General features: G+C 58.7%; 2 protein-coding genes across 4 annotated transcripts; one reads left to right on the forward strand and one right to left on the reverse strand.

Annotated features, from left to right (window-relative positions):
- Nucleotides 1–75: 75 nt before the first annotated feature.
- Nucleotides 76–10,273, forward strand: PIAS3 (protein inhibitor of activated STAT 3). 2 transcript variants are annotated; one of them, XM_080634810.1, is made up of 15 exons: nt 76–119; nt 1,672–1,727; nt 2,468–2,832; nt 3,624–3,708; nt 4,194–4,244; nt 5,225–5,315; nt 6,231–6,365; nt 6,465–6,570; nt 6,962–7,035; nt 7,426–7,586; nt 8,065–8,201; nt 8,464–8,590; nt 8,823–8,947; nt 9,216–9,253; nt 9,359–10,273. In XM_080634810.1, the coding sequence occupies exons 3-15, from the start codon at nt 2,544–2,546 to the stop codon at nt 9,569–9,571; spliced, it is 1,632 nt and encodes a 543-aa protein (XP_080490936.1). In that variant the 5' UTR covers nt 76–119; nt 1,672–1,727; nt 2,468–2,543; the 3' UTR covers nt 9,572–10,273. The 2 variants fall into 2 exon arrangements, with proteins under 2 accessions (XP_080490936.1, XP_080490937.1); XM_080634811.1 differs by lacking the exon at nt 1,672–1,727 and having other exon boundaries at nt 84–119.
- A 519-nt stretch (nt 10,274–10,792) lies between these two features.
- Nucleotides 10,793–15,643, reverse strand: POLR3C (RNA polymerase III subunit C). Of its 2 annotated transcripts, XM_080634825.1 has the most exons (14): nt 15,368–15,643; nt 14,706–14,961; nt 13,991–14,176; nt 13,823–13,908; nt 13,613–13,717; nt 13,295–13,387; nt 13,122–13,202; nt 12,677–12,728; nt 12,510–12,570; nt 12,278–12,428; nt 11,875–11,976; nt 11,607–11,656; nt 10,988–11,137; nt 10,793–10,903 (listed from the first exon to the last, which is right to left on the reverse strand). In XM_080634825.1, the coding sequence occupies exons 1-14, from the start codon at nt 15,512–15,514 to the stop codon at nt 10,822–10,824; spliced, it is 1,602 nt and encodes a 533-aa protein (XP_080490951.1). In that variant the 5' UTR covers nt 15,515–15,643; the 3' UTR covers nt 10,793–10,821. The 2 variants fall into 2 exon arrangements, with proteins under 2 accessions (XP_080490951.1, XP_080490952.1); XM_080634826.1 differs by lacking the exon at nt 11,607–11,656.
- Between the last annotated feature and the right edge of the window lie 42 nt (nt 15,644–15,685).

Raw genomic sequence — 15,685 nt, forward strand, 5'->3', positions numbered from 1 at the left:
GTGGGCGTGGCGAGCGGCAGGGGGCGGGGCAACAAGAGAAGTGGGCGTGGTCTGTTGGCGCATGCGCGGTGCTGCGCGGCGATGCTCCGTGTCCCAAGATGGCGGCGGCGGAGCTGAAGGTGCGGTGGGGGTTGGCAGGGATCTATAGCGGGTGTTGTGTGGGGCTATGGGACCCATAGCGGGTGTTGTGTGGGGCTATGGGACCCATAGCGGGTGTTGTGTGGGGCTATGGGACCCATAGCTGATGTTGTGTGGGGCTGTGGGATCCATAGCGGGTGTTGTGTGGGGTTGTGGGACCCATAGCGGGTGTTGTGTGGGGCTGTGGGACCCATAGCGGGTGTTGTGTGGGGCTGTGGGACCCACCGTGGGTGCTGTGTGGGGCTGTGGGACCCATAGTGGGTGTTGTGTGGGGCTGTGGGACCCATAGTGGGTGTTGTGTGGGGCTATGGGACCCATAGCGGGTGTTGTGTGGGGCTATGGGACCCATAGCGGGTGTTGTGTGGGGCTGTGGGACCCATAGCGGGTGCTGTGTGGGGCTGTGGGACCCACCGTGGGTGCTGTGTGGGGCTATGGGACCCATAGCGGGTGTTGTGTGGGGCTATGGGACCCATAGCGGGTGTTGTGTGGGGCTGTGGGACCCATAGCGGGTGTTGTGTGGGGCTATGGGACCCACTGTGGGTGTTGTGTGGGGCTGTGGGACCCATAGCAGGTGTTGTGTGGGGCTGTGGGACCCATAGTGGGTGTTGTGTGGGGCTGTGGGATCCATAGCGGGTGTTGTGTGGGGCTATGGGACCCATAGCGGGTGTTGTGTGGGGCTGTGGGACCCATAGTGGGTGTTGTGTGGGGCTGTGGGATCCATAGCGGGTGTTGTGTGGGGCTATGGGACCCATAGTGGGTGTTGTGTGGGGCTGTGGGACCCATAGCGGGTGCTGTGTGGGGCTGTGGGACCCACCGTGGGTGCTGTGTGGGGCTATGGGACCCATAGCGGGTGTTGTGTGGGGCTATGGGACCCATAGCGGGTGTTGTGTGGGGCTGTGGGACCCATAGTGGGTGTTGTGTGGGGCTGTGGGATCCATAGCGGGTGTTGTGTGGGGCTATGGGACCCATAGTGGGTGTTGTGTGGGGCTGTGGGACCCATAGCGGGTGTTGTGTGGGGCTGTGGGACCCATAGTGGGTGTTGTGTGGGGCTGTGGGACCCATAGTGGGTGTTGTGTGGGGCTGTGGGACCCATAGCGGGTGTTGTTTGGGGCTATGGGACCCATAGTGGGTGTTGTGTGGGGCTGTGGGACCCATAGCGGGTGCTGTGTGGGGCTGTGGGACCCATAGCGGGTGCTGTGTGGGGCTATGGGACCCATAGCGGGTGTTGTGTGGGGCTGTGGGACCCACCGTGGGTGCTGTGTGGGGCTGTGGGACCCATAGCGGGTGCTGTGTGGGGCTATGGGACCCATAGCGGGTGCTGTGTGGGGCTGTGGGACCCACCATGGGTGCTGTGTGGGGCTGTGGGACCCATAGCGGGCACTCTGTGGGGCTGGGATCATGAGGGGCAGAGCCAGGGGGCTCAGAGCTCTGCCAGGCTGTGAGGAGGGCACTGGGGGGGGCTCAGCCCCACAGAGCAGAGGGAGGAGCCTGGGCCAGGCTCTCATCCCCCTCCATCTCTTCTTGTCCCTTCAGGAATGGGAGCGTGTCCCCTCCTCTGCCCTCCTGTGGAACAGGGAATTCCTGCCCTGGTAATCCCAAAGCTGCTTTGTTTTCCTTGGAATCCTTCTCCCTGTTGGGTTAATGCTTATTCCTCCCCCATGCCCCCCCCGCCCCACGGCTGGAATGTGGGGTGTAGCTTCCCTGCTAAAGGCCAAGGCAGGCGGTGAGCCCCTGGAATGAGATTTGGGATGGACACAGCCCCACGGTGTCCCGAGCCCCCAGTGGCGATGAAGGGGACGTAGGGGTCTCTGTGGGGCGCTATGGGAAGCTCTGTGGGGCTCTATAGGAGGGTGGGCTGCGGAGTCGAGCTGCCGCCGAGTGCGTTATGTTTGGGACCCCAAAGGGAAAAGGCTTTCCAGATCCCTTGGGAGCTGCTCGATCCCGGCTTTAACCCTTTGTCCGTGGCCTGAAGGCAGAGGTTGGGCAGTGCTGAGCACATGGATACACCCATGGAGGTGGATCCATGCTTCCATAGCACTTATCCATGGGTGCTCCTGTTCCAGGAAGCCATCCCCTGAGCTCAGGAGCAGCGTCTCCTCAGCTCTGTCTCCTTTGGGAAGCGTTGGGCTGGTTTCCAATGTATCCTTTGGAAAGCGGAGAGGAAAAGCAACACCTCAACCCCCTTTTGGGCTTAAAGCGGGGTTCAACCAAGAGTTTAAAGCCTGGCGTTAGGTTAAGTGCGAGCTCCAGGGGGTTTTGGTTGGGCTGTAGCAACCTTTGAGTATCCAATGTGGAATCCTGTTGTAACGGTGGTTCCGTTCCCTCGCAGCACGGGGTGCTGAGCCGTGGGCTCTCCCGGCTCCACGCTCTCCTGCCTGGAAGGAAGCAGGAGCCCAAGCGCCCCCATGAAGATTAAGGAGCTCTACAGGAGGAGGTTCCCCCGCAAGCCCCCTTCCCACCTCCCCATGTTCCACGCGCAGGCAGGGCCCCTGCCCGCGCCCACCGCCGAGGGGCAGCTTCCCTATGGACACAGCCCCATGGCAGCAGCGTTCTCGCCTCCGAGGCCTGGAGCCAAGCAGGAGGTGGATGTGGAGCACGGGACCCCCCCTGTGCACCCCCTGCACCCCGATGTCACCATGAAGAGGTTGCCCTTCTACCACGTGTATGATGAGCTGATCAAACCCACCACCTTGGGTATGTTGGGGGGGTGGCAGGGAGAGCCTGGGGCTTCCCAAGGGAGGTCAGTGGGATCAGGGAATCATGGAATGGGGTTGGGTTAGAAGGGCCCGCAGAGCTCGTCCAGGGACACCTCGCACTAGAGCAGGTTGCTCCAACCTGGCCTTGAACACTTGCCAGGGATGGGGCATGCAGACCTGCTCCGTTCAGCTCGTGGTGGCTGTGGAATGCCAGGAATCTGGAATATGGGGAAGGCAAACTGCCAGCAGGGATGGAGGAGGTGGTGCTGCATGAGGACAGTGAGACAGGGGTTGGGGATGAAGCCCCCGCTCCCTCCCCACTCTGCTTCAGTGAGGAAGATCCAGGTTTGGCTTTTCCCCATGTCTGGATCTTCCCAAGCTCTCTCTGTGTTCCTGGGAATGTTGGAGCTGCTTCCCTCTGGGTGGATGGAGGCTGGCAGCAGAGCAGGGACTGGTTGTAAGATGGGAGTTGGTTCTGGATGTGAACAGCAAGCCTGAGGATGGTCGGAATTCCTTGGAATTCCTGCTGTGGTCAGGAATTCCGTTTCAGTGCTGGGGAAGCAAAACCCCTTCGCCTTGCTGAGCAGTCTGTGCTTGGAGGTGCTCTTTGGAGTCACCTCCTCCCTGTCCAAGCCACCAGGTCTTGGTTTTCCTACTAGAGACAGGGATACCAATGGAAAATCCACTTGGAAAAGCTCAGCTCTGTGGCTCCCGGTTAATCCTGGCCGTGGATCGAGCTGTGCTTTGGTGTCCCGATGGCTTTGGAATCACTTCCTGTCTCTTCTCCAGCCTCCAGCAGCAGCCAGCGCTTCGAGGAGGCTCATTTCACCTTCGCTCTCACCCCTCAGCAGGTCCAGCAGATCCTCACTTCCCGGTAAGTGAACTCCTGGAATGCCATAACTGGGCTCCAACCATTCCAGCTCATCCCAGACCTGAGGCTGTGCCTCCAGGCAGGATCTGCTGTGAGGCTGGAGTTGGTGGCATCCCAAAAGGCAGCATCAGGGAGAAGTTTTGGGGGGATTTTCTTCCTTTTCCCATCACTTTTTGCAGCTGTTTGATGGGATTTGCTTGGGAATTCTGCCTGTGTGTCCACATGGATTTACCCTTTAGCTGCACTTGGTTTATTCATCATGCACCTAACAAGTGGTGGCATCACGGAATCCCCGTGGAATTTGAACCTTAAAGCTCATCTAAAGCCTCCTTCCTTCACCTTCCTGGAGCTCAGGTTGCTCCAGGCCCATTCCAGCCTGGCTTTGGGATGGAGCAGCCACAACAGGACGCAGGGCAATGTCCTGCTGTGGGGCTCTGATGCTCCAGTGGGTGCTGCTGCCCCTCTGAAGCCCTTCTCTTCTCTTGCAGAGATCTCCTACCGGGTGCCAAGTGTGACTACACCATCCAAGTGCAGTTGAGGTAAGGGAATGCCACCCAAAGCATCCCATCAACATCCCTCTGCCCTCCCTTCAGGTTTGGAATCACCCCTGGAGCTGCTGCCACACGAGATTCCCTGTTTGAAGGGCAGCAAAACTTCATCTCTTCCCATTTTGGGGCTCCTGGAGAACTCCTTCCTCTTGGTTTTAAGCAGGAATGAGACAAAACCTTCTTGAGCTTCACATTTGATTTTCCCTCAGCTCTTACTCAACACAATCCATGGCATCTGGAGAGTGGGAATGGTAAAATCCACGGAGGTGCCTCCCGAGCACCCTCTGCCTCTTGGTGGCACCAAACAGGAGCTGGATTGGCTCTTCCCCAACATTCACCCATGGTTGGAATGGGTTGGAAAGGACCTTAAAGCCCATCCAGCTCCATGGGCAGGGACACCTTCCACTGGAGCAGGCCTTGAGGGTCCCGGGAACAAGGTGGATGCATGGAAATGGTTCTTCTGTAGCACAAAACAGCCCCTGGGTGTGTGGTTTCCAAGGCTCAGGATGTGCCTCTTGCCATGCTCTGGGTGGCAGGGGTGAAGGGTTTTCCAAAAGGAAGCTTTCCAAGGAAGCAAACCTTCATGCGGGAGGTGGTGGGCACCATCTCTTCCTTCCCGCTGTGTGTTCCCATGTTCCCAAGCAAGAACTCCCAGGTACCTGTGGCTCCAGGTCCTGCTCCAGCACAGGGCTATGGTAGGATTCAGGGAGCAGGCACTTCGGAGAGGAGCCCAGGGCCTCGGGATTGAGCAGGATTAGGACTTGCAGGGGATGCCAACACAGCCACAGGCAGGGAGTTGATGTAGAGAAGCCCTTGAAGTCATTGGTGGTGAAACAGGGTTTGAAGCACGTGTGGGGCTGTTCACCTCCTGTTTTCCAGCCCTGGATCCATTCTGCTTGGGGAAAAGGGATTTCCACTTGGCAAAGGGAAGTTTGGGAATGTCACCACTCAGTGGCCACTTTCTCCTTTAGGTTCTGCTTGTGTGAAACCAGCTGCCCCCAGGAAGATCACTTCCCTCCTAACTTGTTCGTGAAGGTCAATGGCAAACTCTGTCCCCTGCCCGTGAGTAAATCTTCTTCCTTCTGGATTCCTTGGAGCCTGAAGCCTGCCCTTGGTAAAAGCGGAGATCCATGGAATAGCGCCTTCAGTGCATGGAGAAGGCTGCAGGAGACCTTAGAGCAGCTCCAGTGCTTAAAGAGGCTGCAGGAAACCTGGAGAGGGGCTTGGGACAAGGGATAGAGGGATGGGTCAAGGGGAATGGCTTTAACCTGGGCTATGGGCACCTTGGAGTGCCAGTGCTGGGGCTGAGCTCACACTGGGATTCCTTCCTCATAGTATGGACGTTAAAGGGACCATATATCCCTCATTCCTTGAGCAATAAGAGAATCCTGAAATGGTTTATGTTGGAAGGGACCTGAAGATCATCCATCATGGGCAGGGATGCTTTACACTAATCCGGGTTGCTCCAAGGCCCGTCCAACCTGGTCTTGGGATGGGGCAGCCACAGCTTCTCCAGGCACCCCGTGGGCTCCAGGGATGGAGCATCTGCAGTCCTAATATCCCCTTAGGAATGAATAACAAGGACTAACAATACTTTGGGATCTGTAGAGCAATTCCCAGACAAGCTCTAAAGCATGGCTTGAAATGCATCCTGAGGGATGGAATGGGAGCTGGAGACTCCCATAGGTGGCGTTATGGCCTCTCTGGGTGCAGCTCTGGTGCCCTCAACACAAGGAGGATGCGGAGCCATTGGAGCGAGTCCAGGGGAGGCCACAAGGATGAGCAGGGGCTGGAGCAGCTCCCAGGGAGCCAGGCTGAGAACATTGGGGCTGGAGCAACGTGCTCTAGTGGGAGCTGTCCCTGCCCATGGAACTGGATGATCTTAAGCTCCTTCACAACCCATTCTAGGGGGTTGAGGTGCCCATTGGTGGCCTTTACACCTTGAGGTGGATTCATTCAAGGTTCTCTGCCCCACAGGGTTACCTCCCCCCCAGCAAGAGCGGTGCTGAGCCCAAGCGGCCCAACCGCCCGGTCAACATCACGCCCCTGGCACGGCTCTCGGCCACCGTCCCCAACAGCCTCGTGGTCAACTGGTCCTCGGAGCTGGGCCGGGTGAGTGGGGTGGGAGCTGCTGCTCCCTCCCTCCGCGTTCCCTAGGGATGGGCTGGCAGAGGCACCGAGCCCTCTCCTGAGCGGGGCTCTCTCCAACAGAGCTACTCGCTGTCCGTGTACCTGGTGAAGCAGCTGACGGCTGTGGCGCTGCTGCAGAAGCTCCGGGCCAAGGGCATCCGAAACCCAGATCATTCCCGAGCCCTCAGTAAGTCTCTGTTGGGTTTCCCCAGCCTTTTCCCAGCTGGTCGATGGGATTCGCTTGACAGCCTGGCTTGGGAATTCTGCCTGCTGGCCCACATGGGTGTTACACTGGGTTTACTCATCCAACTAACATGTGGTAGTATCATGGAATCCCCATGGAATTTGGGTTGGAAGGGACCTTAAAGCTTATCTAAAGCCACCTTCCACTAGAGCAGGTTGCTCCAAGCCCTGTCCAACCTTGTGGCCTTGGGATGGGGCATCCACAGCTTCCCTGGCCACCCCGTGCCAGCACCTCAGGGTGACGTGGAACGCTCCATCCTGTGTGTACGTGTCGCTGCGTGTCCAAGGAGGAGGATGATGACAGGAGACCCTTCTCTCCCCTCCTCTTCTTGCAGTCAAGGAAAAGCTAACTGCTGACCCCGACAGTGAGATAGCTACAACCAGCTTACGCGTGTCCCTGCTGTGTCCAGTAGGTCTCTACATTTATGTTCCTCTTCTCTTGGCTGGGCCTTTGCAAAGAGCTTCCTGCTTTGACCTTAACCACTGCGTAGGTGCTGCTGCAGCCCTGCTTTGGTAGCAAAGGAGCCAGCTTTGAGGCCCAAAGGCAAGCAAACCTGCTGCTCTTTCACACAGCCTCCTGGGGAGCCTCTCTCTGCATTTCCCCTTCACTCTTAGCATGTGGAATGAGCTTCTAAAGCAACCCAAAGGGCACCAGTTCCTCAGGGAAAGCTTTTTTCTCCCCCATTAACTCCTCTCGGACATTGAGCTCAGGTCAATGCGCTGGGCAGGGGCAAGATGGGAATTAGCCCTGGAAAGAGGCTGGATAAACCCCCCTGAGCTCCTGTCTCTTGTCCCTCAGCTGGGTAAGATGAGGCTGAGGGTGCCCTGCAGAGCCACCACGTGCAGCCACCTGCAGTGCTTCGATGCAGCCCTCTACCTGCAGATGAACGAGAAGAAGCCCACGTGGACCTGTCCTGTGTGTGACCAGAAAGCCCCGTATGACGACCTGATCATCGATGGGTGAGCTTGAGGGCTCCTTACACACGGTCATGGCTTTCTTCTAAGGGTTGTCTCTGCCATCCTGACACAGCCTGGAATAACACGGGATGTGACTCCATTCCCTAAACTGATCCAATCTGGAGAGGTTTCTCCCAGAGAACTTTTTTTGAGCCTTTGTCACAATCATTGTACATCCTAAAGCTAAACCTGCAAGTGATGCTGGCCCAGGGGGTTAATTCTTTGTACCCCTTGAACCCAGCTCCTGAGCTCCATCAGTTCTACTCCAGAATCATGGAATCCTGGAATGGTTTGGGTGGGAAGTGACCTTAAAGCTCATCGAAAGCCATGGGACACCTTCCACTAGAGCAGGTTGCTCCAAGCACCGTCCAGCCCAGCCTTGAACACTGCCAGGGGTAGGGCAGGCACTGACAGGTTCAAGCCATTCCCGTTGTCTCATCCCTGCAGGATTCCATGGAGTGTTTGTGCTCTCTCCTGGCAGGTTGTTCGTGGAAATCCTCAACTCCTGCACGGACTGTGACGAGATCCAGTTCATGGAGGATGGCTCCTGGTGCCCCATGAAGCTGAAGAAGGAGAAGCAAGAGATGGGCCAGACCTCTGTGTTCAGTAGCATTGAGGGTACGGGAGCTTTTTCCTCACCAGTCCTTTGGCTGGGATGCCAAAACACTTGGAATTCCAACTGACAAAGCAACACTCGGAGCATCCCCCAGCCCGGGTGGGAGCCGGAGTTTGGGACTGAACTGCAAACACCAGGAGCATGAGAGGCCCTGTGCTGGGAACAGCAGGAAGGCTGCCGGTTCCCCTTGGCATTGGTGGGTGCTGGGACCTGCGCTCTGGAAGCCGCGGGGCTCGGGGGCTGACGCGGGCTCTTCCCTTGCAGCCGCTCCCGCTGCGGGCGCTGGGCCCCGGGCAGAGGTGATCGACCTGACCCGGGACTCGTCCGACGAGGAGGAGCCACCGGCGGCCAAGAGGCAGCGGCCGCTCAGCAGCGCCCCCGGGCACAAGGGGTGAGGCGGGACCGGCCCCAGCCCCGCATCCTTCCTGCCCGTTCTCAGCTCACTCCCTGCTCACTCCCTGCTCTTTCCTTCCCTGCGCCCTCCCCTCCCCACACGCCGCTCTCAGGAAGCTCCCCCTGTGCTCCCGGTGTCCCTGTGCTGGGATGTGGCACCTCAGGGGGCAGCTCCTGGATCTTTCCAGGCTGCTCCCAGTGATGTTCCTCATGTCCCTGCTGTGTTCCAGGGTGCTGAGCATCCACCCCCGGCCATCCTCGGTGCTCCGGAGTGCTCCCATGGCAGCCCTGGGCAGGGACTATGTCTCCAACCTCGCTGTTCCTGACTTCCACCCTTCGTACTCGGAGCTTGCAGGTAACTACAGGTCCCTCTGGCTGAAGGTTCCAATCAGCACAGCCGGAGTGGGTAGGTGGAGGGAATAACTTCCCAAGATCCCATCTCCACCTCCCGTCTGGCAGGTTAAAGCCATTCCCCCTTGTCCCATCCCTCCATCCCTTATCCAAAGCCCTTCCAGCTCTGGGGAGCTGTCAGGATGCTGGGATCTCATTGAGAAGGGGGCTGCACCCATTAGAATTCCCTCCCCTTCCCACTGGAAGTTTATTCCCCTTTTTTCCTGTTCTAGGTCTGGAGTTGTTTTCCTTCCTTCCAAGTGAAAACCAGGTACATTTGGGTGGTGGCTTTGGGAAGCTCTGGGATGGCTCCATCCCCTTGGATGGGGTTTTATGGGTACCAGGAGCTGACTGAGGTATTCCCATTGCTCGGCAGCATTACAGCCCTTCAGTCATCACCTCCCTGCAGGAGCAGGATGCCCTCAGCCATCTCTTCCCATATGGAAGCGCTTCCAGGCCTTTCCTTGGCGTCACCCCCATGTCCATGGCCGGATCCCATCAAACCAGCAGCATCGTGGCCACCACCACACTCCAGAGCAGCCCCACAGCACAGGCAGGATGCAGATCAGACATCATCGCCCTGGATTGAGCGGCATTCCCGCTGGGAATGGATGGGACACGAGGCAGAGTGCCGGCCTTAGGGATTGGCTTCTCCAGGTGGGACCTGACCACTGCATTGGGCAATTCCCACCCCTTGTGCTGGTGAATGCTGTATCCGCTGGGATTGGGATGGTGGGTTAGGAAGTGCCTCTTCCCAAGGGTTAAACCAAACCCCCTGACTTTGGAATCGGCATCTTCAACCTGGTTCTATCCCACGGGATCCCTCTAGAGAGCTTCAAGAATTCCAATACAGAATCCAAGGATTCCAAGAGCAGAATTCCAGCTGGGAAGAAATCCTCCTTTTTAAGGGAAGAAGCCAATGGGAAAGGCTGGGATGAAGCCAGAACCTGGGTGCCCCATTGCTGCAGTGCAATTCCCATGGATTCTTAAAAGCCAAACCTGCCTTTTTCCACTCTTTTTTTACCTCCTTCTGGCTTGGAGCTGGACAGGGAACACACACAGGATCTATAATTCCAGTTGCATGGATAGTTCCCAAGTTTTCCCCCGTTTTCCCTATGGACACAGGGATAACTGAAGGTGGTGATGTTGCCCAGGTTATCTACAGACTGAATGGGGGTTGTGGCTCCTGGAATTCCAAGTGGGATGTTGTTGGTCTGGGGCAGCAGGGAGCAGGATTCCACTGGGATGAGGCCTTGTAGCCCAGGTGCTGTGGGTGCTTCCATGCAATAAAAGTATGAAATCCATTGGGAGCTGGTGCTGTGCAGCAGGAGCCCAACTGCTGTGGTGGGAAGGGTTGGGAAAGTCAGGAAGTGGCTCCTGGATGCTTCTGGATGGATGGATTGATGGATGGATGGATGATGGTTGGATGGATGGATGGATGATGGATGGGATGGATGATGGATGGATGGATGGGATGGATGATGGATGGGATGGATGATGGATGGATGATGGATGGGATGGATGATGGATGGGATGGATGATGGATGGGATGGATGATGGATGGGATGGATGATGGATGGGATGGATGTTCTGCTCTGCTTTCCCCGCAGCCAGAGGTGCTGGCTCCCAGTGCTGCTGCTCCAGGTCCCACCAGCATTCCTCACTGAATTTCCCATTCCATGCCCAGCCCAGGCTCCTGTCCCATTCCAACAGGGATCTGCTCCCCACAGCACCACCTCAATGGCACCACAGGGGACACCCCCACCCTTGCACCCCCCTGCACCCTCCCAGCCCCCCAAGGCCACGCTCGTTCCTGGGCTCTGTCCCTTTATTGTCCCCTCAGGGGTGCCTCACGGTGCTCTCGATGAACGACTCCAGCACAAAGATGGTCTCGTCCACCTGCGTCTCGCTGGCATCCAGCCTGGGGACATGGGGACCCGGTGGGACACAGGAGGACACAGAGGGACCCGGGGGGACACAGGGACCTCCCCATCCCACCCCTCACTTGTTGACGTTGCGCTTGAGCGTGTCGAGCTGGTGGCGCTCGGGGCCCGTGATCATCTCCTCGATGTCCTGCAGCTGCGTGTCCCCCGCGCCCGTGGCCTGCAGCGAGGCCAGGATGGCCTCCACCCGCTGCGACTTCTCCAGCAGCCGCCTGCGGGGGACACGGGACAGGGACACGGGGGCTTTGGGGACCCTGCACCCGGCCATGGGGACAGGGAGGCTTTGGGGTCCCTGCACCCGGCCATGGGGACAGGGAGGCTTTGGGGACCCTGCACCCGGCCATGGGGACAGGGAGGCTTTGGGGACCCTGCACCCGGCCATGGGGACAGGGAGGCTTTGGGGACCCTGCACCCGGCCATGGGGACAGGGAGGCTTTGGGGACCCTGCACCCGGCCATGGGGACAGGGAGGCTTTGGGGTCCCTGCACCCGGCCATGGGGACAGGGAGGCTTTGGGGACCCTGCACCCGGCCATGGGGACAGGGAGGCTTTGGGGACCCTGCACCCGGCCATGGGGACAGGGAGGCTTTGGGGACCCTGCACCCGGCCGTGGGGACAGGGAGGCTTTGGGGACCCTGCACCCGGCCGTGGGGACAGGGACGTGGGGGCTTTGGGGACTCACTTGTTCTCCCTGCTCTCGTACTGGCGGCGCTCCATGAGGTTGGCCACGCTCTGGGAAGGGGGAATGGGAATGGATGAGCCTCTGGTCCAGTGAGGGGTGACAAGGTGGTTGCACCCAGCCATGGGGTCCGCAGGATGTGAGGGGACACAGGGGTGGGCAAACAGGCACCTTTGCTCATGGGGTGGTGCTGGAGAACCACACATTGTGGTATAGAAGAGAACCCCTGTGCATGGTGGTGGTGGTGAAGCACACATGTTGGTGTCCATACCTTGTAGCAGCGGTGCAGCAGCATGCGCGCCGCCGCCGGCACGTTCACGGTGTACAGGTAGAAGGTGCGGGAGGGAGCGTGGTCAGGAGTTTTGGGAATCTCCTACCAAGAGAAGGGGGAAGGGCTCCATGGGGCTGTGTCCATCACAACCCAATGGCTGCACTGTAAGGAGCATGTATTGTCGTGAAGAAGAACCATGTATTGTGGTCGTGGTAGAGAAGAACCATGTATGGTGGTGGTGGTGGTGAAGAACCATGTATTGTGGTGGTGGTAGAGAAGAACCATGTATGGTGGTGGTGGTGGTGAAGAACCATGTGTTGTGGTGGTGGTGGAGCCAGCAATATCCTGCTCCTGCGTGGGGCCACCTTGGAGCTCCGTTGGCCTCCATCCCCTCCACCCTCACCTGCAGGGCCACCAGGTTCTCCGAGAGCATTCTGTAGAGCATGTCCTTGGCTTCCTTTGCCGGGATCATGGCAAAATCCTCCACTTGCTTCTGCTCCAGATGCTTCTTGCGCAGGAGCAACCGAAAGATCCGGGCACAGCGGGAGCCAAACCTGAGCCAAGAGGGAAACACTTCAGGAGGTGGGAGAAAGGGTCAAGAATGAGCCCATGAAGGCCCCAGGTGGCCACCTCACCTCTCCTCCACGATGGACTCCAGGGTGGCCGTGGCCAGGGACGCCAGGGCCTTGTGGAGATCGGTGCGAGGTGAAGGTCAAGGGATAACGGCAGCACTTGGGAATGTGTCATGCGCTGGGAATGGGGGGGGTGGGGGTGGGTCAGGCTCTTGCTTCCCAAAGGATACTGACAGTGAACATGCCCCCGCCGCTGTCCCTCGCCTTCCCCACGAACTCCAGCTGCAAGGGAAGAGGGAGAAGCTGGAGAGGGATGGGACACGGGGGAATGGGATCAGCCTCAAACAGGGAAGGTTTAGGTGGGGTACAAGGAGAAAGTTCTTCCCTGTGAGGGTGGTGGGACACTGGAATGGGCTGTGAGACACTGGAGAAGCTGCGGCTGCCCCATCCCTGGCAGTATTCAAGGCCAGGTTGGAGCAACCTGCTCTAGTCCCTGCCCATGGCTTTAGATGAGCATTAAGGTCAATTCCAACCCAAACCATTCCATGATTCCATGAAATCCAATAGGAAAGTGGTATTCCCTCAGCCCCAGATGCCCGCAGAACAAGAGGCAGTCTCAGAACCCCCACAGAGCTCCTGCATTAGGACAGGAACCATGAGCACACATTTCCTCACCGGGTCATCTGCTAACAGGGTGAGATACTGGTCCAAAACCTGCTTCCCAATGTTGTATCCGGCTGGGAGAGACCTGAATATCTACAAGGAGAACATAAAGAGGGGTAAAATGGAGCTTTTCCAAGGCTCCAGGTGCTTTCCTGCTGGACCCCAACCTGGAAGCAGGAACTGACCTCGTTGGAAGAGAGCGGTTGGGTGTAGGGTGCGCTGGAGGATGTGGTCACCTCACTCATCCTCAGCATCGTCCGCACGATCTCGCTGCTGGTCTGGATTTGGGAAGGGAAGAAGAAAACAGTGGGAAAACCTCAGTTCGGAGCAATTCCTGCAGCAGGAACCCAGCACGGAATGGGTTGGGTTGGAAAGGACTTGGAGGTCATTCCAGTTACAACCATCACGAGCCTGCTTGGAGGTGGAGCAGGGTTAGAACATCCCCACTACGACCACAAGCAGGAGGAGAGGAAGGGCAGGAGGATCCAAGGGATTCCATAGACCTGATCCATGCGGTTGGCTATGGCGCTGACGATGGCCTGGTCCCGGAAGTGCTGGTGGAAGCGGTCAATGTTGACTTGCCAGTAGATGCCGTCGTCAGGAGGAGGCTGGGAACAGGGAAAAAGGCATGGAATGGGGGGAAGGAGGGATGGAGTGGAGGGAAAGGTCCCACTTTACACCCTGCAGATGACATTGCTCCATGTCCTGGGTACCTCAGTGCTTCCTCCATCCTGCTTCTGCTTCTTAGCCTGGTGCTCCCCATTCTCCTCCTCACACGAGCGTCTCCGCTTCCCTTTCCCTGTCAGAGAAGCTGGAGTTGGCTCTTCCCAACCCATCCCTGTGGGATCAGGGCAGCAGAACAGAACCGAGGGGCATCTCACCTACGAGGTTGAGCCTGGGCACCACGTACATGTCCTTCTCATTGAGCACCAAGGTGGGCGCAGGAGGAGGTGGCACCGTGGGGGTGTCGAGGCCCTCGGGGACCAGGGGACACCTCTGCACGAAGTGGGTGTCCGCCAGGCGCACGAAGGTGTTGGCTACCTCACTGTAATCCATGGTTTTCCCATCTAATCCATAGGGAGAGGGATGGTGGTGTCAGGGTGGTGCCTGTGGCTCCGGAGGGTGAGGGGATGCTGGTGGTCAGGGATGCTCTGAGGGTGGTTTGGGACTGGGGGGCAACATTCCCATGGGATTTATTGAAGATGTCTCTGGTCATTGCAAGGGGTTGGACTGGATGAGGTTTGAGGTTCCTTCCAACCCAAGCCAATCTAAGATCCTGATTCTAACCAAAAGCGGCTACAAGAAACCTTGGAGAGGGGCTTTGGAGAAGGGATGGAGGGATGAGACAAGGGGGAATGATTTTAACCTGCCAGAGGGGAGATTGAGATGGGATGCTGGGATGAAGTTCTTGTCTGTGAGGGTGGTGGGACACTGGAAGGGGTTGAATGGAGGAGGTTCAGATGCCCCATCCCTGGCAGTGCCCAAGGCACTAGTCAAAGGCGTCCCTTGCCCAGGCCTATTTTGGGCAGCTCCTTTTCCACATCCCCAGCGTCACCATCCTGCCCCCTGCTCCATGCTCCCAGCAGAGCTTCCCACCTTCCATGGTCTCGGTGAGCCTGTCCGCCACCTTCCTCACCAGGGCGCTCATGCTCATGTGCCCATTGAGGAGCAGCTCCTCCACCAGGAGCTCGCCCGTGTCCCCATAGAGGCTCTTGGCGGTGTAGATGTAGCGGGGGTAGCGCAGGATGCGCAGCACGCGCCGGCACCGTGCCTCGTACTCCACCAGGCCCCGCTTCTGCACCTGGTAGCCCACCAGGTTGTGCTGGATGAGCACGCAAAGCGCCTTCTTCACCTGCAAGGAGGCTCCGTGGCACCACAGGTTCCAGCTCCCTGGGGCACCACCATGTCCCCACACACCAGCCTCCAACCTGGGCCACCCAGGAGCGTGTCCATGGCGCTTTGGGATGGAGCCTCCAGCAGCCCCCGGGCAGCCTGGGCCAGGGCTCTGCCACCCTCAGCACCGAGCTCTTCCTCATGCTGAGGTGGCACTTGGTGGGTGTTAGCTCATGGCCACTGCTCCATGATGTGCTGGCACTGGGCACCAAGGAACAAGGGATGGGACAACACGAATGGGACCTCAAGCTGCACCGGGGCAGGGGGGATAGGTTGCTGGGGCACGGATAGGGCAGGGCACAGGGACGGGGCATTGGACAGGGATGGGGCACCGGCCACAGGGCAGGGGCTGTCTCCCACCGCACCTGGTCCAGCAGCAGCCCGGTGTCGGTCGCAATGAGGCGCAGCGGCTGCGGCCCGCTCCGGATGAGGAACGTGCCGATGGTCTCCACGATGTCCCCGAAGTACTCCCGCAGCAGGAGGGAGCAGAGCTTCAGCTCCGCCTGGGTCATCCCCGCGGCGCCTCAAACCCGCTCGGTGGCGCTGGGAACAGGGTGAACGTCGCCCCGTATCCCCGCCGCCACAGCGGACCCTCACTCACCCGGCTCCGGCCTAGGCCCAGGCCGCTGCGGCCGCCATGGCAACCGCCACTTCCGCCTCCCCACCCGCCACTTCCGGCGCCG

This window comes from Psittacula echo (assembly GCF_963264785.1).
Source record: "Psittacula echo genome assembly, chromosome: 26".
Classification (NCBI taxonomy): Eukaryota; Metazoa; Chordata; class Aves; order Psittaciformes; family Psittacidae; genus Psittacula; species Psittacula echo.